This window comes from Glossina fuscipes, unplaced genomic scaffold, assembly GCF_014805625.2.
Source record: "Glossina fuscipes isolate IAEA_lab_2018 unplaced genomic scaffold, Yale_Gfus_2 0, whole genome shotgun sequence".
Classification (NCBI taxonomy): Eukaryota; Metazoa; Arthropoda; class Insecta; order Diptera; family Glossinidae; genus Glossina; species Glossina fuscipes.
In genome coordinates this window covers 30411485-30438676 of record NW_023998414.1, presented here as the reverse complement: position 1 = coordinate 30438676, position 27192 = coordinate 30411485, and the positions used below count along the sequence as shown (strand labels likewise).

Here is a 27192-nt window from a genome sequence, read left to right as displayed (position 1 = left end):
ATTTTGCTGACTGGAGACGTGTCATTTGAGTAATCCGGACCACGTTTACGCTCAGGATTCCTTGCTACCGATGAATATTTCTATCAATTGTTAAATGAATAAATCCAAATGTTGTTGAGTCAATTTTATGGCCGTGAAAGTTAGAATAAGACACAGTGAACGCAAGCGATTTAGAATTTTACCGCTTACTGATCAAGAATATGTGGTTTACACATTATATAGCCCTTAATGAATATTTTTGGATGTTGCAACAGCGAAAAAACAATTTAGTGTACAACTATATTTGGTGGTCTTTCCGAGAAATTACTACTCATTTAATCAATTAACTTGAGTACCTTTCAACGTATTATCAGCTTTCTTATAATTATGAGTACGAAACATGTTATAAGATGGGATCAATGAGGGATTGTCAGTCCGATCGATGAAGACACTACTCGGCATAAATTAGTCCAAATCTAACGTCCGTCTATACGTCCGATATTTATCTTTCCTTAGATATTGTTATAGCAACGTTATTTAAAAGATCAAAATTAGTTGGACACGCCGTCCCATCCAATCAAGCTGAAAAATGATATGAATTAGCCCGAATAGGTTCGAAAGTAATCAACCAAAATTTAGTGGTTATTAAGCGTTGCTTATGTTACGTCAATACGCTTATGGGTTATGTTATCATTTACGCTCCTCCAGAATTTTATGTAAGGTATGTCTTATCACGGACTTAATAGATGCCACGCGTTTATGGTAGATACAATATTGGCATTCGCATTAATGCGCAAACAGTGCAAGTAGGCTATGCTCCATTTACGCAGCAAAGTAAGTAAGCTTCCACAAAAGAGTTCCGCATGGTTAGGATAAAGCATGTTCTCTTAAGCGTCGAAAAATTTTTGATAAAACAGAGTCAAGGCAGAGAGTAATTAACGATTCGACCTGCACTGGGTATATACAGTAATCTGTTTATTTTATTTATTTTTCTTTAATTGCATAATAACTGAGGGGAGTGCTTATATAAAAGGTGCTTGCATGTAATCTTATCATTCTTGCTTTTCTTGAAAAAGGCATTTATTGAGATAATTTAGTGCAATATATATTAATCAAAATATTTTCCATGATTTTTCAAAACTTCTTCCAATCTTTTGGGCGACATGGGGGTACCGTGTCGACATAAAATTCTTGGCTTGGCAGCGATATTCAATCATCAACCCATTTTTGCACTTTTTCAACATTTCGAAACCGCACGCCAGCCAAGCCTTGCTACATCGATCTGAACAAGTGGTAATCAGAAGACGCTATGTTTGGTGAGTTCGTTGGGTGATCCAGAACTTTGAGCTGCAATAGCATCCTTGACAACTTTTGCAATGTCTGGCGGAGCGTTGAAAATTGCGACCGTTAGCCGCTATTGCTGATATTTTTTGCAACAATCAGTTCAGTTCGTTCAATTGACGTCCGCAGACATCTGCAGTAACAGTTTCATTTGGTTTTAGCGCCTCGTAATACGCTACACCTGGGTGATCCCACCATGTCCACTTCAAAAATTATGGCCGTGAATATTCCGCCATGATATCGAGGTGGCGGGCTTTCGTGGACTAACTCATGACCACTCATAACCATTTTCCAAAAGCAGGCATTGCAGCAGAATAGTTGGATTATCTTCTCATAGATGACTTTTTTGTTTCTTAAACTAAAAGTTACGTCCGGAGGTCATGGATTTTTGGCAACTCTGAAAGCCATTATCTTCTTCATTGATAATTATTTTCCAAAGAAAGACTGCAAATGCTATTTGATTGAATTAAAGTGTTAGGAAGATATAAGAACATATATACATATATATAATGATATTAGAAGAAAAGTGAAGAGACTTATAAGGAGAGAAAAATAACACTGAATTTTGACAAAAAAACAGTTGGTCTTTCTGCTTAGGCCGAAAATTTCTAGCAAAATCGTATTTTGCAATAACGAAAAATTAATAAAATTTGTGTATGCGCATATAGTTGGAGAAGAATTACATAACACGGGGCATTTTACAAAAAAAAAAAAAAAAAAAAATACCAAAAGAATAAACACATTTCAGATTGCTGATGTGTCTACTATCACAAGAATTGTTCATGTTATTGCAATATTTTGAATTCAACATCGCCCAAACTCACCATACCGTCACATTTACTTCCGTAGCCCGGCCGCTCCATATGGCCTTTTACGTGCATGTTTTGCGCGACACAAAATCGATTGTGTGCTTTACAAAAATAGAATAGGGTATAATAATGTGTTGAAGGTTAGGTAGGGTAACTCAGTGGAAAGCGATGGACGCCTGGACACACATCAAAGCAAAAAGAAAAAGTTTTAAATCAGAGAACTATAAGAAATAGATATGAAAACCTTTGTATTATTTCTCTGCCGTAGATACTATGACTTTTAGATTTATTTATATTATAATTAATTTATTATTCAAGTTTATTTAATTAAATTTTGCAATATCTCTCCGTAGAGCATAAAGCACTTGTAAACAATGAAGTTATATTGGCGCCTGTGACAATGCGAGAATTAAACCACAATAGTATAATTTACGCTTAATTGAACCAAGGAGAAATACGAGGAGCAATCACAATTGGAACGACAGCACAATCCTATCCTTTTGCTAATTGCGAGGAGAATAATGGGGGGGACAGCCAACATGTCCTTCATGCTAAGCCATGTAGCCACAGTAGAAACAGTAAACGCATTTCCATATAGAAAATGAGAATGAAATCGCGAGGCAAGAGAAGACGAACAAAAAAGAAAATTATATTCGGTCGCGATCGAATCTTTTATACCCCTCATCGTGATTAACAAAAAAAAAAAAAAAAAAAAAAAAAAAAAAAAAAAAAAAAAAAAAAAACTGAATTTTCATATTCTATAATATTGGGTGGGCACGGCTGCCTTTTCGATGTTCACAAGAAAAATGGAAATTTTTATGTTGTATTTGTTGTACTTTATGAGTAACAATCAAAACACGTGAAAGCAAAGGTGTTCACAGTTTCTCTTGCATAGACGTGTGCGCGTTGTAGGCGTATTCTTTGGAAAGTTGGGATCATTTTCAAGTTCTTTTGCAAGGTTGTAGGTGACAACTTCATTTTTGGGAAGGAGAGAATACTTCCCACAAATACTGCACAGTTGGGCAGATCGACAAATGGACAACTAAATGGATTTAATTGGATGTCTACCGAATTTAAAACTGGCCAGGAATTTGTATAAATTATAGCGGTTTTGAAACTTGTTGTAACGCGCAGGCTATAAAGCTTTTGCAAAAAAATTAAATTATGGAACACTATAAAATTGAACAGATGTGACCCGCATCGCCCATAGAATGTCGATTCAAAATGTTGTACATTAATCCGCTGGAGTTTACGAGTAATGAGAAAACAACCAATTTTTTATTCCTTTGGAAAAACAAAAATGCTCTCAATTTACTTGGTACGGTGGGCGTCTCGTTCGATCGATTTGGCCCATTTTCAATGCCAGTCTGTGTGTGCACGAACCTCAAATGTCTCTGCCAAATTTGAAATATCAGTCAAGATTTCAGTCGATAGCTTCTTTTTTAAGGCGAATAGAACGTTTACAACAGATATTACATAGACGAACAGACAGCTAGGAGAATAGACCAATCGACGGACATGCTTAAGTCGATTCAGAATTTGACGCTAATCAAGCAATATATATATATATATATATATATATATATATATATATATATATATATACATGATTTTTGGAGTCTCTGAAGCTTCCTTCTGGTCGTTGCAAACGTATCGACTAAATAAATATAACGCTTATCCTTCGGCGATGTGTATAAAAACAGGTCAGCTCTATAACCGCAGCATTTATATTAATTTCTCAATTTAATTGAAAATTTATTCAGACATTGTACCCTCGTGTTTTTTCTTTTTTTTTTCGGATTATTATGTAAACTTTCACTATGATTAAATAATGCCTTCACTAATTAGCCAATTTCAGGGATAAATTGAATTGTGGGTATATAGTTGAAAGTGATTGAATGAATTAATCGACTTGTTTAAAGTGAAATTAATCAATAATAAATTCCCTTCTTCCCTTGGGACAACAACAACAACAACAATAACAGCAACAATAACAGCAACTTTCTTTTGATGGAATTTCTAACATTTTTCGTTGCAATAAAAAGCATTTACACTTTCATACTTGCGTCTATGTCGTTGGCGTTGAATGTCAAAATGCAAATAATTCTACGCTTAGTTATGTTTCTTGAACGAATTGAATACTTGTGGACTCATTTTAATTGATTTTAATTAAATGTATATGTATGTTAGTGACGGCATCGTATTCAAATGAAAAACAAAAAAAAAAAAAACCAAGAGAAACTTTATACTCTCGGATTATAGTGAATTTTTTGATACCCATCCCAGTTAGGTGACTGCTCTATTAGAACAATCCTCACCTCACTCGCTCAGGTTATTTGTTTAATAACAGGAATATAAAAATATTTCAATATATTACGTTTAAACGTTTAAAGCGACCGATAACATTTCTTTCACGATTTGCGACAATACTGCGACGTGAGCGATAAGCTTATGGCATAAAAAGCCTTCACTCTCCTTTGCCTGCATCGTTCGTCTTATTTTGAACATGACTTTGGTGAAAGAAAACCTTTCGTTCCAACTCCTGCTTTACGACGGATGCGGTCGTGTTGACTTTAGTCCTAACTGGGAGGAGGCGAGGAAACTACTACAACATTCTAAAAGGAGAAAGACTTTTTTTGATCACTGATCAACGAAGCCGTGTTGTACGGGCGTACAATGTTTCCACCAATAATTTTTGTTAGTTTTCGTAGGAACGGTTATATAAGAGACTAATGCGAATCACCAGTGACCAGTAGGTTGAACACAAACATACATGGGCAGACATCACATGCACAGACATGCTTAAATCGATTCAGGAAATGATTCCGAATCGTTCGATACGGTAAAAGGTGGATGTACCTTAAGCCCAGGTGCTGCATACGTTCGCACAAACTTAACATACCGCGAATTACAAGCAGTGTAGGAGTATAATAAAAACTTTTTACTTGCCGCAATTCCAATTGGCGTGCAGCCGGAGCTCTATTGAATCTTCAATCGGTGAAAACATAAAACTCACTTGCCGATAGGGGATATATATCTCAAGCTGTGGCCACGCCTTACCTCTCTTTCATCCTTTCTTTCTCACTGACCGTTCCCGGAAAAAAAGAACAAACTCACATACGACACTTAACACGTAAATTAATTTCATATAATTAAATATTTCCCATTACTTATTTAATTGATGGCAAATAAATCCGGAATTTGTCAGTTTTAACCAGACATTGAAAATGAAAAGAAAACATTTATAAATGGTATGCATTTGATTTATCACAAACACACATACGTATATGTTGTCTTGTGATGATAATTACATTTTCACGTCCTTCGAAATCTGGCATATAGCTTCGTGGCCGATATTTCTTATTATTTGCATTCATTTATTATTCTTTTAACATAACGTTTGATTCTGCACAACTTTGCACTTTAATATTATTATTGTTTTCTGGAAAGTTCCCAAGAAAGACTAAAACAACCCACACATGCCAAATATACCGTGCACATATATATGAGTTTTTCATTGGCATCGACGGAAGAAAATTCATTCGTAATCTGAAGGAAAACACAGTGAAAAAGAGAAAGTAAACTTAGCCAATAAAAGCAATACAAAGTGTGTGTGTGTGTGTGTGTGTGTGTGTAGATGGTTATCTAGAAAATTATGCTTTCTTCTTTTAAATGTTAAAGACAAAACAAACATTAAAACAAAAAAATTTTGTTGTTCGTAGTTAATGCACAATACTTGATTCATTATGTGTGGATGCAAAAGCTTTTTAGTTATATTGATTCTGCAAAGGAGTGGGAGGTATGTTGATGCGATATGAGCGCAAACAGGCGTGGAGAAGTAAGAAGATTGTATTCGCCTTGAAGGAAAATCTCAGACGTCATCCATCATCTAAGATTGTTCTTAATTGCGAGGCGCGTCAAAGCATTCATACGTCAAATATTTAAGTGACTTTTACAGATATTTGAAAGGAATGCATTTCAATTTTAATCTTCCCTGTTTAACCGAACAGGAAATAGTGCATTTGAAAGATTGATGCGTGAAAAGGGAAGCATGTACTATTTATTTAGTGTATATCATGGAAATCTATCCTGAAACACATACAAAAAACAAAATTTTTCTTTCCATCGAATTTTCAAAGAAACTTGTTATACAAAGCGCAGAACCAAGCTGCAAAATCGCCATAACGTATATAAATTCTTGGTCAATTTCAAGACAATCGGTAGGCACCCACGCATATCCGTTCATTTACCTGTCCGTTAGTCCATCTGCCCAACTGTGCAGTGTCTGTAGCAAACATACTTTGCTTCGCAAAAATGAAGCTATCAACTACAAACTTGCAAAAGAAATTCGGTATGAATCTGAACATGTCCGTCCGTCCATCTATCCGTCCGCCCAACTGTGCAGTTTCTGTCTCCCGTTCACAGAACTAAATAAACCTTCAACAAATTTGTAAAAGAACCTGAAAATGACGTAAATCAGTGAAAGGACACGCCTACAACAGCCAGACGGCTATGCAAGAAAAACCGTCAACGCCTTTACTTTCTGTGTTGTTCGCTTGTTACTCATGCAATATACTACATACACCATATAGGTTGGTACATAAATCCTGCCGCTACTGACGAATCCATATGACTTTTGGATGATGCCGTCACTCAACCGAAATACGTCAAAATTTTATATCTCTCAATCATTATTTTACAAATTACATTTGTTGTTTTGGCTGACGACGCTACTTATATGCTTTCAAAACAATGAAAAAGATCGTAATTTCGTGTATAGCATCACTAAAACAAACAACTCGAAATGGTCGAAATGTCATCACATTTGACACTTGCCTTTTCAAGACTGGTACTATCCAAAAATTATATAGATCTTAATTACTAACCAAACACGAACCAAAAAAAAAAAACATGCTTACATACCCCGTCTTGCTTATATATTGTGGTTGAGTAATTGATGCAAGGATTTCATTTGGGACCAAGGTCAAGTCCATCTTAAAGCTTTCAATTAAAGAAATTTGTGGACGCTTACTTGCGAAACGTAGAGAATTGGCCCGTTTTTTGGGTAATTTTAGGCTGACCCTCGGACATTGGGTTTCATCTCGTTCTCGAAATTCATCAGATATGAGTGATAAAAAGAATTTCCAAGCCCAGTTTATTCTTCTACACAACGATTTGAGATCACGATGGTTTGGTTGACTTTTGCCAAACGGACCAGCAACAAACAGACAAACATTATGAAACCGATTGCATTATTCACGCTAAACAAGCTAAGTATATATGTATATGTGTTATGGAATTCTCAATGCGTATTACTGCGCGGTAAAAACATTTCGTAAATGCGATATATACCTTGTAGTGATGCAAAAAATAGTAATTGTTCAACTTGTTAAAGACTGTAACCCTACGAAGACCCTACGAAGTATTATCACGAAACTAGAAAACAATCAATTCCGATATATACTCCCAAGGATTGATCGATGAATCTGGGTAATAATAATCAAAGAATAGCGACAAGAATTTTCGAATTTTATGACAACAATACAATGCCTGGCAATTCTTCGACCACTCACTGAATGTTCACGGAGAAGCAATGTTTTTTGCTTCTCTCACATCATCCCTATTCTCTGCTTCTCTGCTAGTTTTGATGGTCGCAAAATGCCTTTTAGATAGAGGGATGATAACTAGGCATAAAAATTGACTCAGCTTTTTGCTAATAACCACTAGACATCCTTTAAGTGAGACAATTATGATGAAAAGAGGGCGACACTGCACTACATTTTTAATAAAATAGATTAGTTTTACTACATGTTATTATTAGCGCAAAAGTAGAAAAGAAATTTTTTTTTTTTATTTTATTTACGTTGTTAGATTTTTTTTTTTTCTTTTATCTATTTTTACCATTGCATGTCGATTCTCAAATATGTCGTTTCTTGACAGTTTTCGTTCAGGACAGAAAAATGATTATTGATTTTCTACGATATTAACGGAGAATGCGGTAGTTTTCAAAACGATATTTGGAAATATTGATGTCAAGGTAAGAGAAATATTGACAATGAATGCATGATGTTTTAAATGTGCAAAATACACAATATATAGTATTAAGTATATGTACACGAAAGGATTTTACTTTATTTAGTAGCTGCAATGTTGCTATGTTTATCAAGAAACAACAAAAGGTGTGGTTTATAATACGTACACGAGTTACTTGTGTAAAGACGTAAAGATGTTCGTGCGACTGAGTGCCTGACAATTGTGTAGCATGTAATTCCAAAGCTACTTATCACAGGAAAGACTCAACCCTCCATGAACTTAATCGTTCAATATATATATATATTCCTTTTGCGCATTTCCGCATACTATTACAAGTAATACGGACTATGTTAATTGATAACAATATATGTTCCCCTGTCCGATTATATGATTTACATTTATAATTCGAATTAAATACAATTTTAATTTGATTTCAGACCAGAAAAACAAGTAAGAAAGCTCTATTCGACTGGGCCTATCATTTTGATGGTTTGGCCGCTTTTCGGATGAGAAATCTGTACCATATGCAATACTCTTTCCACAGCAGTGCGATAGCATTTATTTGCATTACGAAGCGAAATGACATAAATGCTGCAGCATTTCAATTTTGAATGTATATGAATAATAATTAGTTTAAAAATTATATCTGTTTTATTGTGCACATTATGACATTGATTGTATATATATTTATAACAATTTCTAATCATATGTCGGATATCACAACTAATTTTTGAATAAATTCAACTGACAATTTTTAAATGTTACTGAAATTTTTGTGTACTATCCTTCAATAAGGATAATGAGTAAAAAGGAACATGAAAAATTCAATCAAATTCATTTTAATGTATTAAAGCAACCAGCGAGTATGTTCAATTTGTTCAAATAAAAAGCAAAGCATCTTAGTATGGGAAGAATGTAGAGAAGAATAATTTTAAACATTCTGTCTTGTTTAACCTATGAGTAATAACTAGAGAATGTTTCGCAAAAACGATAGAAAATCTTTTTCAATTTTCTCTTCTTCATAATTTATGCGTACGTAATGACCGTAAATGCGTAAAACCCATAAATTTTTGCTTAGAGAAGAGAAGAGAAGAGAGGGCTTCAGTTTGTATTTTAGCGTTGACGTGCCCATTGGCCGATGTGGCCCGTTTTTAATACCAATTACGGTAATTCTGTTAAATTTGCAACCGACATTTGAATTTTCGCGACTAGGAGATCGACAAAAATACACGTCCAGACATAGGGACAGACATGATAGATTTTGACGCGGGTCAATACATGTACATATATGCTTTACAGGGGTTTTGCAAACTTAAGACAAGACAGATAGCAGTTGTAAAAACAGTCAGATACAAATCATTTTAAATCCGGTTTGCCCTTTAATCGAAACTAGTCACTGCACCAAATGTCACTCAAGGTATCACTAGAATAGGACTTGTGAATTGAGCAGACAGACAGACAGACAGACATAAAGGAAAAAGCATCCATCGAAAATCGTACTGAACGCTGTATATATCCACACAACCTGAATGCGTACTCTGTCGGGGTGCGCATTTCAAAAGGGCATGGCTGTGTACATCGTTTATTTGGATAACGATCATAATCATTGTAGTCGTCCCTCAAAGCAAGATTTTTCCTTTTCACTTTTTTTTTTTTTTATAGTCGGTTTGATTAAGCATCGTCACGTTTCATTTGTTGCTTGTTTTCCTGCCCTGATCAGTCATCAAATTATTGAAAAAAATCAACGAAATTGTTGAAAACGAATTGGGGAGGACCAGCCCATTTCATCTTATGACCTCGTAACAGAAATAAATATTGAAAAGAAGCTCGATACTTGAATGCTACATGAATGAAAAGTCAAAAATTTTATGTATTGAAATTCTAGTCGTGAACTATTGCTCGTTTTTGGCGAGATCGACAACGAACGATAGATTACAACAATAATGACAAGAATGGGAAAAAAATTGTCATCAAAGTTAATCGAAATTACATAAATACGTTTTATGCTTGATATGAAGCGAGCATAATGAATTGCGCATGGCCTGGTCAGGGGATTGATTGCATTCCCTACTGTTCATAATTAATGCGATAAAAGAGCGTCAGCGTTCGAAATTGAATAATAAAAATTGCATTGCCTGCCATTACCCCAAAGCCATATCACACATATCTTCAACGAGGGAGCCGTTAGCTGGTAAGTTTTTATACATCTATCATATTAAACGGACCTTGCCCCATCAATCTGACTATCAATCGTTTCGTTGTCTGCCGTTCCGTTCTTTCCATGATGTCGTGGAATGATGATATGTGAAAACCTCTCTATTGGAATTTTTTGCCCAAAAATTCCAAAAACTGAACAGTCATGTCAGCAGAGATTATCAAGATGACACGTATTTGTTTAATAAAATTCATTTAAAATATAATAAAAATGTGTTTCAAGGTGACTGAAAAAAAAAAAAAAAAAAAAAAAAAACGCCATGAATTTTTTCTTCGACATATTTTATATAGCTTTACTACTTATAAAATATTACATATAAAAATGCTAAAAATAATGAAAAAAAAAAAAAATTTCTTGTTTGCTTTATTTTCTCAACGATAAAGCTCGCTCTTTAAACGACATTTAATCGAAATTTTTACGATTAAATAATAATAACAATAACAAACAAAAATTCATTGTATCATTGCAATCGAATGAAGAAGCATTAACCCTATCATAATATATCATAATATCGTCTCAATGTCGTTGCATATGTTTACAAATTATGGAAATGATTCTTTTATGCATGCATATATAATCTCAGGAAAACTTTTCTATTTTTATGCAAAAATTCAACTTCCTTCCGTTTATCACACCATTTGTGACATACAACAAGAGATTTTACAAATGTGTTACTACAACAACAGCAGCAGAGACGACATTGTTATCATAAATATTTTACTGCAAAAAGAAGCTCATAAACAGCAAGCATTGCAATTGCTTGTGATTATGAATGCGAAACGAATTCGAACTACCCTACTGGATATATTATTACCTATTAAGGATGATGGATAATTGCGGCCATTATCTATTTACACAACGCTCCGAAAGGAGTTTGCGATTATATTTTGATCAATATCGATTTTCGGTTGACTGATTACAGACAAGTATAAGAAATTTGTATGCGATAAGCGTTAATCTAATCATCTCTGTCCGTGAGTACAGCGTGTGAGTACGCAGTAGTAGTACGAAACGAATTAAGAGTATAGGGAAAGATTTCAACAAATAATTTTAATAAACATGATAATCTCTGTCGTTATACACTAAACATAAAAAAAAATTAAAAAAAAAAAAAAACATAGACGCGCTTGCAAACGTAAATCATCATAATTGTTTTAACAGACACTTGCCTGCCATCACTAAATATATCTCCATGTTTATGCATACATACATATTGTGTAACGAACGAAACTTTGTCTACCGCACACAATGAGTATGTATGGCTGATTGACTGACTGATTGGTTGTTTCTGTTGCTTGCTTCCTTTAATAATTGTTTGATTGGTGTGTACTGAGTATTATGTCACGAATATTATTTTTCCACACAATTGTCTCTGCGAGGGAAACCTGTGGTGCATAAACGTAATATATACGACTCGGTTATTATATATCGAGGTAATGGGAGTATAACGCTTCTTTTTTTTTTTAACCATTCTTAAAGACTAGACGTGTACCGTATGCATCTCGCATCAGTATCAATGAAAATACAAAAATTACCAAAAAAAAAAAAAAATATAATTGGTTATAGGTGTATATGTGTGCGTCGGCGCGGCGTGCAGTAACTGTTCGTGGAGAAGAAAGAAATCCGAATGCATTCATATTCAAGCACGTAGCAAAGATGAGGAAATAAAAAAAGCACAAAAAAAAAAAAATAATAATAATAATAAAAGCGAAAAATTTTCAAATATTTTCATCAGTTACTATTAAATAATAAACGATAACATGACGACTCATAAAAATCCATGAAACTGAGATGATTTCAAACTAAACTAAACTACTTGATCTCGAAGACTCACTCCGAACAATGCAACAATGCGAGCACATTTTTAGAAAATGTAATAAATTTATGCTCCATCATCCTTCCAACATAAATGTACGAGTCGCGTTGCTTATTATGAATAAAAAATACATAATAAGAAAAAAGACCGCAAAGTTGTTGTGTCATTTTTATCACTAACACATACATAAATTCGTCCAATATCACTCGACGTACATACAACGTATTACGTATGCAAAGTATGGTGAGTGCTACATGAATCGGAAAGGCAAGTTCTTTGCCGATATTTCACCGAATGCATGACAATCGATCGTATAAAAGACGAAGATGATTCACTTAACGAAACAAATTTATAATGATGAACGATTTAACCGATTATAAAGCTAACGACGAGTGGGGTAAACACACTTCAAAAACTATCGCGAAGTCTTCAATACCGCCCGAACATTTCGGCAAATGAAATTTATAATCATTCAGTGCATGAATTTTTTACAGAATTGTTGAAATCTCAACTAATTCATTAGTCGATATTATCTAACGTGATATTTACTACGTTCTTGCCCATTTCCATGATGTGTTATCTAGAGTGTTATCTATTTGCGATTATAGCAGGCTTCATTCATTGATATCCTTCATTCATAGGCGTAACTGTTAATTCATCTATGTTAAAATCATGTCAATTTATAGTAATATTTATTGAAGTAAATTGAACATTTTTCCCTCAACACTTTCTAGGTTTAGCTGGAATACCTCACCTAATCGCTGATGCAACTTGAAACGTAATTTCTACAATTGATTCAACAATTTCTTTATTAGGTATCTTGTTTCCCTTCTTTATTATATGTGAGAAGTCTTAGTAAGTTAACGAAAAGTAATTACATCGAATTACCTTTATTAAGTAATTAATTATCGAATATGATAGTGCATTAGCATCAATTTAAAGCATTTCGGCTGAATATTTTGCCGGATTTACCTTATGATAAATACTGTCCACTATATATAGTACATCGTGTAAAGTCATCCAGCAAGTACGTAGTATCTAGTGTATGATGTACAATATATAGAATGCCGTATGTATGTGTATCGTATATACCATATAGTATACAGTTAAAAGTATATAATGTATAGTGTATATAAAATAGCTGTTTCCCGAACGGTATATATGCTATTAATTGCAAGTCCATTGTTGCCCATTCTCACGTCTTTCCACGGCGACCATTACAGTGCTCCCATAAAGTCATTGTCAAGTTTCAAGAAACAGTTTGGGCAATAAATATTGCCAGAGGCAATCAATTTCTTTCTCCATCCCTCTTCCTGGTGTCCATTAACAATCTCCTACTATGTGCTACTCGTGTATCTAATCGCTGCCGCAGAAGGCAGCATCTTTCCTCATTCGTATCTCGTATTCATAGTAAGTGATCAGGAAGCAATGAGATACGGAACAAACGCTGCACCGTCAATGACACATTAAATCGAGACCTCATAAGAGTATTTGGATTGGGTTCGCGCTAATAACGAAGACTTAACTCCGCCAAATTGAAAGCTGTCTCCTAACGCATCACCCTTGTCTTTTGGTGGTGTCAAAGGAAACGAATCCGCAGCCCTTGATTTTCCGGGAATGAGGATACAAAATGATGTCTGTTGGAGAGAACACGTATTCAAGGTCTCGAAAAACACACCCAGAGTTTTTAAAGCGAAGTAAAAAATAGTTCACTGCAGGTGATACCCGTACAATTTACGCTACCTATACCCTGCCAAAGTCAGTGCAAAACGCACACATATGTGGGCGGGAGCCTCCGAAGTTTAGTCGGAGATCTTCAACCTTATGCGGCGATGGGCTTAGATACTCATGAGCAACGAAAATGTGTCCAAAACTCGTAGTATCCTTGAACATTGGCGTAATGTGGACTGTGTTGTGTTCAAGTGCAGGTACATCCAGAGCAAGCATTCTGCCGACATAAAAGAGATTGTTCACCAATTATGTCCTTTAACATGACTACACTGTTTTCTTAGTGTTCTCACCCACTCGTCCTAGATTTACCTAGATATCGCACAACACATTACCGGGACTCTTTAACCGCACTGGCCGCATTTTGAACAACCTACCAGCACTACTCCCTCCCTCTGTCCTTCTCTTCTTATGACCCCTGCTGATCATCACTGTGTTCCCTCAGTAAAGTATATTAAAGGAAAAAAGAAGTAAATTTGCCCTTTGTAACGTACTATCGATAAAACTATCAATAACTACCTCAAGCATTTAGACAGTGCTTTAAAAAGGTGTAACAAAAAAGTGTTTATTTTTAAAATTTACAACTTCATGTAATCAACATCATAATATAAATGACTGCACTGGTACATTGTAAATATGCCATAATTAAGATTGACTTCCAGGTGGTAGCTGAAATCAATTAAAAGCAATTAAGCCCAAATAAGCGATGTTTCTTTTTACGGAGTGAATCGGAATATGATCCACTGGTTGTAGGAGAAGGGGAAAATTAAAAGATAAATGCATTCTTGAATAAATTTGCAATACAAGGAAATGTCTGTATAAATAAGCAGACATACATATATCTCTACATGTGTATGCACATATCATATGTGACACATTAACCTTTACCCATGTATCACTCTGATAATGGATAAATGAAAGAGAGCTTGCTTGTGTCTCTGTACATACGCACTGTATGTACCACAATATAAATTAAGAAGCATAACAATGCTACTGCAATACACTTAGATGCAATTTGAGCATCTAATGGAAGTGGAAGAAGCCAAGATGAATTTTTATACCCTACACCATTTATTGTATAAGGTACGTTTCATATGGAGTAATTTCTTTTTAAATTTCTTTAAAGTACTCCTATAACCTACGTAAGATTGGCCATGAAGAGTATGTGTTTAGGCGGAAACAAGATATCTTTTTTAATGCTTTATCACGAAAGTACATGGAACAAAAAACATTACGATAACTGGTGTAAGATATTTAAAGGTCAATGTTGTTTGATTAGGATGGTCTCACTTGTCTTTTCCATGTGAGATATGAGAAAAGGGAACACTAATCTGCCATGATAAGGATAGTAAGTTAAGTTATAAGAAGTAAGCAACTATTTAGAAGAGCGAATTAGGAGGATAGGAAGGCAAGATTTTAAATGCTATAGTGATATTTGTACATATGTAGAGTTGATATTTCACGCCCTTCGTTTGCTGACCTAAGAAAGTGAACATGGATTACGACCGACACAATAAAGCTCATTTAAAATTATAAATGTAGATATATGCCTGCTTTGCAAGGAAAAATAAAAAACAGTACTTACTTGAGCCATTTGAGGTCTACGCGTAAAATCACTGGGATCCATGCAAGTGGGATCCAAATACAGCACCAGATTGCACAATAAAACACCGTCACGCAAAGTCAAGGCCAAAACCCGTATTTCTGCTGTAGGCGAGTTAGCCACATGATCTGGTGGTATAATTTGACAACGAGTTAACCACGCAACACATTCATGCCACAAATCATTACCACCACCAGAAGCATTTAGTGAACCAACAGCCCCCACAACAATATTACTGCCAGAATTATTGCTATTGTTAGCCATTGTTTGCAGAAACTTGAGGTTTTGTTTTCTTTATATATGTGCATATATACAAATATGTATATATATATACACATATGTAAACATATATATATATATATATATATATATATATATATATATTTATATTTGTACTCTAACGTGCACAATTCCGGAGCGACAGGATTGAGGGATGCAGACGTGAAGAGTAGGACGAATGTTTACATACAAAAGGTATACAACAAATGTTACTTATCAATTTGTAAAAATGTATTTTTAAACGAGGCTATTTCCCAACAACACATCGTACACAATTTCTAAATTTTGGACTTTTTTTTTTTTTTTTCTCGTCTCTGTGAACAATAACAATGAGACTTTCATCCGACTATTCCGTTCGCTTATTTCTATATATGGAACTTTTGCACTCAATTATAATTGCAATCAATATACACTTCATTTAATAGCTTTATTTTAAATATTTCCCTTATTCCAATTTGTGAAACATTTTTTTTTTCTTATTAGATAGGCGGCACAGTATCACATACACTATCATTTATTTCTACGTCCAAAAAATTTATAAGCCATTACTGCGTCCATGTCCACCCGCAAATACGCACATTTGTCTCGTATTTATTTCTAAATAATGAAAATTTGTTTTATAAACTTTCCTATTTAAGTTCTCCTCGTTATTTCTCCGGAATTTTCTTTCAATGGATATCGCCAGAGTTACCGCGAGCAAAGCATTTTTCTCATTTTCAGGCCTTGTTTGTTTTAAGAGGGAGTAAGCATTTATATTGGATATATTAGAATTTTCGTAGATTTGCAGCAAATTTTAATTTATTTTGTTTTAATTTACGTTTATTAATATTTTTTGCATTTTTATTATTATTTGTCAAGCATGTCAAAAGCAAATACTACGAAATTAAGCACCTCTACGATATTTTCATTTTAAAGGTTTTTAAAATCCCTACTAATTATCGCCTATCGATAACTTTAACACTTTTTTATTTAATGTATTTGTGTATTTTTTTTTTTAAATGTTTTAATGGTTCCTGCACTATTCAACGTAAGGAGGCAATTCATCTTCTGTCATTAAACCGTCGGATGGTCGGATTGCGGAACCAAGTAAACGTTTCCGAGGTTTAAATTCATGGCCCAATGTAATGCTGGACGGAATTTCCCGACCTCGGAATGCGGCCACCTCAAATGACGGCGGTGGAGTAATTTTCTTTCTTTCTATATCCGTATGCCAAGCCGCTGAAATAGGTTTTACTGAAGTTTCAGCTGCTTTAACTTCAATTACTTGAGGTGCATTTTCAGGAACATTGAATGGCTTGTTTTTGTAATAGACAACTTCAACAACTAATGTAATCATAGCCAAGCCTAATCCAAATAGTGTTGCTATGAATACTCCACCTAAACTTTCTAGAGTGATGCCCTCTTGATCTTCACTTAAAGGACAATTCAAACGAGATCGATTCCAATATTTATCCTTAAGTTCTTCAAAATAACGATCCTTTTGTAATTCCAATAGAGTGTAACTTAATTCATCCTTTTAAGAAAATATATATATATATATATACATATATATATATAGTAAAATTAGTGCATTTTTCTGAAAAAAAAAATATTTCTTTTTGGATATACCGCTAAATGGCTGCCTTGTTGTATGGCCACAGCATACGGTTGTTCAGCAAATACTTCTCCAACTTCAGTTAGGTTACAGTTGCGCGTTATTTCGTATTTGATTTCCGCAGAATCGTGTATAAAAGCAAAATCAGCACTTTCTCGTTCATTTACTTTACGAAAACCGTCCTCGGCATTTTTTACTGGCATGGAACTGTTAATTGCTAATAATATATGACCATACTGCTCTTTAATAGGGTAATCCCAGACTCTACGTTATATTATTATATGAAAACTGTTAGAAGGTGCAAATTATAAATCCATGAGAAATACCTAAATTTATGAAAATCTCTAGAAGCATTCAAAGCTAATTCCTTCCACATACGATACAAAGTGTCTTCAGCAAATTTCATATTAATAAAGTATTGATGAGTATCAGATTCTTCAACAACTGTATAATTGATGCGTGATTGTCGTGCCAGTTGTTCCAATGATTGTACTGGAGTTTGCATTCGTTCTACTGTTAAGAAAGCAGCTAAATTGGCTGTGAACGTAGCCAACATTAAAACCACAAAAAGCCAATAGGCAGCTACCAAAATGCGACCGGAAATTGCCTTAGGAGCTTCACCACCGCCCTGAGGCGTGAAAGAAGTCAAGGCGAACCAAAAACTCTCACGTAAAGTAAATTCTCTAAAGCAAGAAAAGTTCACACAAGATTGTTGATGGCACCTCAATTATTTTTCTTTTACCTGCAGGGATATGGGTAAGCTTGCTTGTTATTTCGCGAACTATATGGTGAATATTTATCCATAAGCCAGATCATAACCGCCGTGACTATTAAAGCAGCAATAATACTCATCCATACTTCAAGCCGTAAGACGGTCATAAATTTAAACAATGATGTTTCCCGTACCGGCTTGCGCATTACTATGGAAATACCAGTTTGCTCAAAATATGGTGCGACAAAATCAATAACTTCTTCACGCTCCGAATACATTTTCAATGCGGTGACCGCAAAATCGGTCTCACCACTAACCAAATCGCCCACAATACCATCCCATTCGCCTGTTTCGGGATCTCGTTCGCCAAATCTGCCCTTTGTAGGCGAAATCAATTCATATTCAAAATTCATTTTTTCTGACAACATTGCAATCATATCGTTACAAAAGCCTTCCCAAATCGGTTTCCCCAAATAATCCAAAGAAATTTTACCAGTGCGCGGATCGCGGCGTTGGTAACTCCAAGGAATGGCCTAACAAATAAAACAATGAACACAACGAATTTCTTGCAATCTTTTAAAATACTTCTGCGGTTCCAATGCGAAAAAATCGTTTCGCAGGACTTATAGTTTGATTAAGTTTGCGCAATTCTCCGTTTTGCCAAGCAGCCAAGTCCGTTACCGCTTCGTGTGCCGTAGAATAGAAATTAATTGAAATGTTAACCGTAAACGTTAACGATGGTATTATTTGATCGTATTCATCTTCAAATTGCATCGAACTATCGGGTGTCATAAGAGTCATAAAATTTGTTAAAGGAAAATGATCTAATATGTCGAAGTTTCTACGAATTTCCAACTCGTTATTATCACTATGCTCAGTTTCGTTACATTCGGCTAGGATAGGTTCCAGCCAATCGAGATTTGATTGTCTCACATCGATCAGACTACGAAATATGTCCAAAAGTAAAGCACGCTGAATCTATATTTATGGAAGAATCAAGTGCTTGACATTTATTGAAAATTTTTTTATATAATAATAAATTATTTACGTTGAAACCGCTCAGACAATAGGCGTCCTTCATTCGCAATGACTTGCACACCGATCGAGCGTTAATACCAAATTTAGCCGCGTTTTCTGCAACCTTTTTGTATTTGAAAACACGATCTTTGGGATCAAGAAAAACGAAATGCCACTCAGGAGCGCGAGCAAATAACTTGGCTTTGTTAATCTGAGAAAGTTTTTGAATAAACAAATTAATCCTTTAGGCATCATTTTTAATAAGCATTTTTTTTTTTTTTTAAGTCCACACAAAGAAACCTCGCTCAAGTTTAAAGTCAGAAAGTTTTCGAAAAAAAGATTCTTAATCTCTTAGAAAACCCCTTAACGCTAGATTCACCGACATTTTGCCTCTATCTATTTCTAACAATAGATAGGAAGATAGGAAGCTAAGATTGGGCCCAAAAATTCCTTGAAAGCTCTTTATAAATAATCGAAACATATGCCTATATCTATGTGAATACTATTATGAATAATTGTCGGAATTATAGCAAACATTTGTTTGCAACTTAGCGGATACATCTCACATACGATTAATATATAGAAGACTTTAGTCGGGATTTTACCTTTTCAAAGATGGCATTCATATTAGTACCGCCGGCAAATATCCCATAATACGATGGACTTGGTCTTAAGTCGCGCAAACGTTTTAAAAAGTCCGTTCCACTACCGCCATTCAGCAAAAGTGTCCGAAATGGATAGCCTTCGGCGATTTGCAGCAATGCTTCCATCTCGTCCCGTTCGTTTTGCAGTATGATTACGACATCGTTAGCATTTTTATGCTTTAAGAATTCGGCAAAGATTTGAAGAAACGGCCGAAGTAAACGATCAACACGTAAGTAAGGTATATGATGAGAACGAATGTAGTCAAGACCGGGCTGCCAAGCGAAATAACTGAAATCGATGACAACCGAAGCGCCTTCAGATCCTAAAATTTCACACACTAAAATAAAAAAAATTAAAAAACAAAAAAAACATTCAATCGTTGAATATTATTTGAATTTCAAACAATGTGAAGTAATCCGATCCTGCTATGCCAAGTAAATAAACAATTTTATATTCTTTTCATAGTTAATTTAATTATTCGTTAAAACTTGCATTTATTCATATTTTGGTCGTCGTCATGTTCTTGTTCGATTTCCAATATCGAATCCGAAATTTCAGTTTCCAAATGCAAATCCTCGATGTCCTTAAGCGCATTGCTTAAATCATTATAAAAATCGCTCTGTACACGATCAATCCAAAATACTATATATGCAAAAAAAAAAAAAAAAAATTCAATTTTTTATTATATTTTATTTCAATCTCTTTCGCTATAAAACTTACAAATTTTCAAATCTTTCCCATTAATTAAGTGAAACTTCGCTAGAATGCCGATCAATAACTGCAAAGACAATACGGTCTTCATTGTTTTCAGTCATTTATTCATTGCTTTCGCTTATAACCGTAATTTGCCAAAGTAAGTAAGTGCTGCGATTTGAATATGTATTTTGTACACTATCGGTATGATGTCCTGCTATGACATATCACGGCAAATCCCTACATCATATATAACTTATGAATCATTAATGCGTCTGAGAGTTATTACTGTCATTGCTGTTTGCGGTAATTTATTTGGTTTTTTTTTTTTTATAATTTATCTAGTTTGCAATAATTTCATATATATGCATATGTGTATGTATATTTTCGATAGCTCAACGAAATCAACTAAAATAGACCCTTTTAGCTTAAACGATATGCCTTATTATTATACAGTGCAAGTAACATTTGAATAAGTTAAAGATAAAGTATAAAATATAATTGATTCACTTTAACCTAGACTGGCGAGAATTCAGAATACTGACCAAGTGTGAATTCATTCAAGTCAGACAGCTCCCGTTTATGTCTGCCCTAATTGAGTCACATTAAAATGCAAAAAATTTGTGCCGTCTTTCATAAATAATAAATTTATGAAGATTACCGATACTTTCGTGCTTACAAGTTAGCATTACATAGCTTAGGATTGCAAAGAAGAATATTGTGAAAAAAAGAGCTTTACAAGGTAACTTCTCCTAACCGCTTAAGTCACATTTTTTCGTGCATCTAAATGATAAGCGGAATAGATGAAGTTCGACCTCGTTCTGTTTGCCAAAGGTACTAAGCATATAATACAAAGTCAGTCTCAAGCCATGCAAATGCAATTTGATATAGACGTAGAGCAAGCATTTCATTAAACTATAATCGAAGAGTTTGGCGGGGTATTGATATGGTGTTCCTTACAATTGTTTCATTGCATCGCATCGCGCCAAGAAATTGTTCAATTGTGAAGAAACAAGCGCTCTTCACGACATATTCACTTGACCTTTGAATATCGACGCAAGACTCAAGACTTAAGGTATACGATATACAAACATTGTTACCGAAAGGTTTATTTTATTTTGTCAAATAAAATTAAACTGTTCTGCTGTTTACTCAAATTACATAATTTCAGTTGCCGTGCTTGTTCCTTTGCTGATCGGTGCTCTTTTAGGATCTAGAACCATGAATATTAAAAATCAATGCAATGAACTGAGTGGAAGCTTTTCAGATGTGGAATTCTACATGCTGAAGTCCTGAGAAGAATAAACTTAGAGCGTGAGCTACTGAGCTACTATATTAAAAAACGAAAAACTACACACGGAGTAATATACGAACTCCTACACCCAATAGTGGAAGGCCGTATTAAAGGGCGTAGAGATTTTTGGGTTGGGTTAGAGGTTTGTGTTTCGAAACTGGATAGGGCTGACGAAAATCGGTGAAATTATATCCACGGCAAGGAGTCGAGAAGAGCTTTGAGTTTTAGTTAATAGACAATAGTATTATGTAAAAAGTGTGATCACCTATATCCAGTAAAAGAAGAGGAAATAAGATTGTTCAGCCAACTGTTCTTTTTTTTTTTTTTCTTAATTCGAGTCGGCAATAAATCTTTTTTCCACTTCTCCAACTTATAGCAATTAGTAGAGCTGTTGAATGAACATCTCAAAGGGTTACCACAACAATGGGCTAATTGAAAGTAAGTCCTGTCGCTGCCTAATTAATTTCAACAAAGGATCCATTCATCTAGTGTGTGGCCCATAGGCTCGATGCATCCTTCACCATAAGTGAAATTTGTTGCATTTGAATATTTGGTTACTTCCGCCTCTCGCTCAATGAAAGAACAGAGCGTCTTTTTGAAGAAACAATTAATGAATCAAAAGCTCTTAACTATTACTACATTTCTGAAGAAGTTCTTATGACTATGAAGATCAGATCCAATGAGTTCCAGAGCCAAAGGTGAAAATGTTACGTTTCCGTTCTTTCCAAAAATACCTACCTATCTTGGATTTCGCACAAAATGTTTACTTTGTAGAATATCATAATCAGTCTTTTTCTTCAAGCCACATTTATGAAAAAGCTTCTCTTTACTCGGCTCCTTCATCACGTGACCACCCTTACAGTAGATCTTGAAGAGCAAAATATATGATAGGGTAGGATTAGGAATCCTTTTCCAAGTTTTCTCACTAATATTTCGTCTTCCTCTAAGGCAGTATAGTTAGCTTAAGTGTACAATTATTTTATCAGCTGCAGAAAATAAATAGACAAGAACTTCCTAATCAATAACAACGGCAGTAGATCTTTCGCGGGTGTCGTTCAAGGTTTCATACTACGTCCGATCTGGTTTAACATATCTAGTGATGACGTAGTTTATTCTTCATATGAGAGTTTTTCGAACTGCCTGCGCAAATTGTATAATTCGCCACAACACACAATTTCTAACAACTACTTATCTCGTGAACTCATTGTGCCTATTTCCGAGACAGAATTGTTTACCGCACCTCCGCACCTAAGACTCTAATACCACCCGTTGATGCTTTTAACTTCTTGAGTCTTACATTGCACACAAAATTCTTTGTTACACCTCATGCTAATATGGTCGCCCATCACTACTCTCATTTAACGAATGTCTTGGATACCTATGTGTGGCATCTCTTGGAGATGTGATCCTCTGTGCTTAATTAAAATATACGTAAACTAAAGCCCGAGTACACGGGTTGATTTTTTTTTTGCTGCTCTGGAGAAATACCGCTTGAAACTGTGTAGGATATGTCCTCGTTTACCGCTTAACGCACTCGGCCATACTCATATACAAGTTATGCCCTTCCACCTTCTATTCAAGATCCTATGCCGTTCAACTTTTGCCCTTCGTTTTGCCAAACCTGCGAAAATCTCGAAAATTTAATAGTTTCCACCTGTAATCAAATTTCTGTCTATAGAAAAATCTGCAACTACATCAGTAAAAGCGCAAAGCTGCTACTTAAAGCTAATTGACGCCAAATGGAAATATTTCTCTCACATCTCTACTGACGACTCCAGATCTGATGTCGTTGTCAGTGGTTTTTAGTTCCCAGATGTTAATATTCAGGTATGCTTTTCCATTTACCCTAACAGCTCTATTTTCATGACCGCATGCATTGCTATTCGCCTTGCGGCCGTGCATTGCAAAAAATATTTCTAATTGTCTGAGATTGTAAGTCGATTTTATTAGCTTTACAAGTGCTTCCCACAGTTAAAACTCATCCATATATACTAGAAATTAGATCTTTATTAGATCTTTTAAAGTGCGAAGCCTTCAATTTTCATTTTCTCTGGGTCATCCACGATAACATCATTACTGATATAATAGTATCCCCCTGTCGCTCGACAAAGAGAAAGAAACTCGCAATCGTACGCAGCGATGAAACACCTCAACTTTTGGCCGCCATTTACATTAGGTTAATTTTACTTACACAAAAAGAGCGTAATAACTAATCACCTTTTGTCTACACGAATTTTGATTCACATATTCGTCAAACTAAGCTTGGCAGATTGTTCTTGTGTCGTCTTCCCAGCCTTACACAATAACAATATTAAAAAAAACCAAAAGTAAAACATGTTTTTATCATTAACTAATAACAACAATGCATCAAAAATATTAATAATAAATCCCAAAAAAAATTGTGCCTTAGGCAAAAACACGCAAAAAATGATAACATGTACTAGGATTAACAGGTGAGCATGAAAATCTAATATTATGCAACAATATAAACTAATCTTAATGTGCTCAGACAAAGAACTTCGTGACCACATTGAGTCTCTGCCTTTCCACCAGGCAATTCATCTGTTTTGAATCTCGTAACATTCAAAAAGAAGACCAAGAATATTCTATTCAAGTATTGTTAGCATGATTTGTTATATTCACTCCCTTTTTTATAAAATTAACAACCCCGTGCTGTGCGATGCACCAGAAACTTTATTGATAGTTAATTAAAAATCAGCTGTAACTAACCAATACAACAAATATGTCAAAGCAGTGAGAAAAAAATTTTATTTTTTAAGAAATGAAATGTTTTTAATTTTATCTCTTTTTTAGGTATGGACTTATCCTACCTAATCAGCAGAAAAATGCGGTGTTGACGAAAGAAGTTGTAAAACCTTCCATATTCGATGAAAGCAGTAGTTCCGAGTCACAAGATGGCAGTGGAAGTCCACCGAAATTGAGGAAAAACAATCCTGCAATAGGTCCTAGCGGTCCCAGCGCAATGGAAAGGCGCATTGCTCGTTCTGTACAGAAAAAAGCTTTAGCAGAAGATCCCACAATATTCCAGTACGACGAATTATATGATGACATGGCGAATAAGCGAACAGAAGAACAACTTGCAAAATCTCGTGAACCGAGGGAAGCCAAATATATTACGAAATTAATAGAAAGTGCGGAAAAAAGAAAATTAGAACATGAATTAAGAATCGAAAGACAAGTACAGAAGGAGCGTGAAGCCGAAGGGGAAAAATTTAAGGATAAAGAATCATTTGTTACCACCACATATCGTAAAAAATTGGAGGAAATGCGCAAATTAGAAGAACAGAGTAAACGCGATGATTACCTGGAAAATGTCGGCGATGTAACTAAGCAAAAAGACTTGGATGGTTTCTATCGCCATTTGTATGAGCAAAAACTTGGAACCGACAAACCAATAAAAAAATTAGAGTTAGAACCTCAGGAAGCGATGTCATACAATACTAATACCGAACAAATTTCATACAAACCCATAAAATCAGCTAAAGCTGCTCCCAACAGAGCTTATAGGAAACGCAAATGCTCAGATGAAGATGAAAAAGTCGGTGCAGACGAAAATGGACGCAAAAAGGGAAAAGGGCATTTAACAAATAACATCGATGCCGATTCAGATTTTAGTATCGATGATTCTAGTTCCGACGCCTGTTCAGATGAAGACGAAAGCACTGAGAAGAAAGCTTTACCGCAACAAGTCAAAAAAAATGATAAGTTAATGCGAACTCCTGCTAATACAATTGCTCTAAATTTTGAGTCGTTAAAGCAGGTTGATGACGGAAATAGTACGGCAAAGGAAGCTAATCAAAGTGATGAAACCGCAAAAGCTGAAGTTAAAATCCCTGTCATTCTAAAACCCAAACGTAATAAAAGTGAAATTTGGGGTAAGCGTACTGTGGGTGCAGTTTTCGAAGACGCTGTTCGACGTTATTATGAACGTAAGGCTGCACGTGGTGCAGCTTAATATTTAAATTAAATAGAATGTACTGCGTAATTTGTTCGACTTGGATATATTAAGTATATAAATTTACGAGTCTTTTCAGAGAAGATTTAAAAGCTCCACGAATAGGTTACCAAAAATTTGATTGTTGTTGTGGAATTCGCAACAAAGGTATTATAAGCGTTTACAGCATTTTTATTTATTTTTTTATTATGTTTCGACCATGATCCCGTTGATATATTGATTAAGTTCTATTAAAACATCGGAACTTCTATTAGCGAATTATTGCATTTTGAATGTGGCGGTACATTTTACGTCTTATACCATCACCAATTACTTGATGTTATTGTCAACAACAATGAAGCCTTCCGCGGAAAATTGACTCAAATGATTTTAGAACGACTGGCCCTTATAAAATAAGAGCCGATAAAATCGCAGGGGCTACCGTTATCAATAACAATAGTAGCGTTGACGCTCTCTCGCATTTTCAATATCTGAAAGATGAAAAATTCTGTTGATGGTTTCTTATCATGCATGTAAATGGTTATGTACAAAAAAAAAAGTATAATGTGCCTTCGCCGCGTCGCTCGCTGCATATTGAAGAATTCTAAATTTTATATTCTTCACTGTAAACTCTTTCACTTTGTCCGGCCTTCTAAAAATAAATAAGGGTACCCTCTACAAGTATGTCCATTTCAATAAATATTTCAATCGTTATTTCGGTAGTTGTGTCCTTCCCGTAAACCGACTCTTTTACCAATTCCCATAAGATATAAACGAAAGTCGTTTTTGAAACTCGAAACTTACAAGTATTATAACTACTACTAACGTAATATTATTATTATTATGATTATTAATATATGTTTAGCCAGAGAATAAATTCTAAGACTAAAGGTATTACAGCACTACTATCTAAGGCTTTCTGCTTTATTAAAAACTCTACCGCACTTGAGATTTGAACCCACGACCATTGAACTTGCTAGTCGAGACTCATGCCTACTAGGCCACTCAGACGGATACTAACTACTAACGTAATATATTAGTTCGGTTTCTGTGGCCGAAGATGTATTTATTTCGGAACAAAGCGAATCGATAAGTTAATTAGTGTATTTTCCATTTTTGTCTACCACTTGTTTTCATTTCTCAGGTTATCCATATTTGGGTATCATCAGAATTGACGCACGGTTCGGGCAAACAAAATTTATCGATTGGAAAGGAGTAATATCCGCTGATAACAGCGAGGAGGATAGGACATTCCAAGTCAGAACTGAAGACATTTTCTGAGCGAGTTTTGCTATATAAGGTCGAAATTTTTCATACGAAAAATTCATAATATCATGACTTCTGACAAATTACGCCCATATTTTCGTTGCAATAGCGTCAAGTATTATTAGTGATAGTTTCATAAGGTTGTGAGGTTGTATTTAAGTATAACTAGCAAAGACACAACCCGCATTTTTTTTTACAGAGCTTTTTTAAGCC

At 34.9% G+C, this 27192-nt stretch overlaps 3 protein-coding genes across 6 annotated transcripts in view; 1 reads left to right on the top strand and 2 right to left on the bottom strand.

The window, feature by feature from the left end:
- Positions 1-16405, bottom strand: part of LOC119644648 (protein vav) — a 36866-nt gene extending 20461 nt beyond the window's left edge. For 2 of the 4 annotated variants that reach the window (XM_038044568.1, XM_038044488.1), the window contains exon 1: positions 15507-15842. In XM_038044568.1, the coding sequence (XP_037900496.1) occupies positions 15507-15788 (282 nt within the window). In that variant the 5' untranslated portion in view covers positions 15789-15842. Of the gene's footprint in view, positions 1-15506; positions 15843-15920 lie in introns of those variants that run through there. The other 2 variants (XM_038044331.1, XM_038044409.1) reach the window with 2 other exon arrangements.
- Positions 16406-16609: 204 nt separating this feature from the next.
- Positions 16610-23660, bottom strand: LOC119643723. The gene is made up of 10 exons (XM_038043192.1): positions 23604-23660; positions 23303-23330; positions 20264-20413; positions 19732-20108; positions 19158-19337; positions 18695-19087; positions 18140-18642; positions 17724-18080; positions 17412-17661; positions 16610-17316 (listed from the first exon to the last, which is right to left on the bottom strand). Exons 1-10 carry the CDS (start codon positions 23658-23660, stop codon positions 16822-16824), a joined length of 2790 nt encoding a protein of 929 aa, XP_037899120.1. The 3' UTR covers positions 16610-16821.
- A 777-nt stretch (positions 23661-24437) lies between these two features.
- LOC119638073 (nuclear speckle splicing regulatory protein 1) lies at positions 24438-26471 on the top strand. The gene is made up of 2 exons (XM_038034696.1): positions 24438-24512; positions 24573-26471. Exons 1-2 carry the CDS (start codon positions 24502-24504, stop codon positions 25732-25734), a joined length of 1173 nt encoding a protein of 390 aa, XP_037890624.1. The 5' UTR covers positions 24438-24501; the 3' UTR covers positions 25735-26471.
- The last annotated feature ends 721 nt before the right edge of the window (positions 26472-27192 follow it).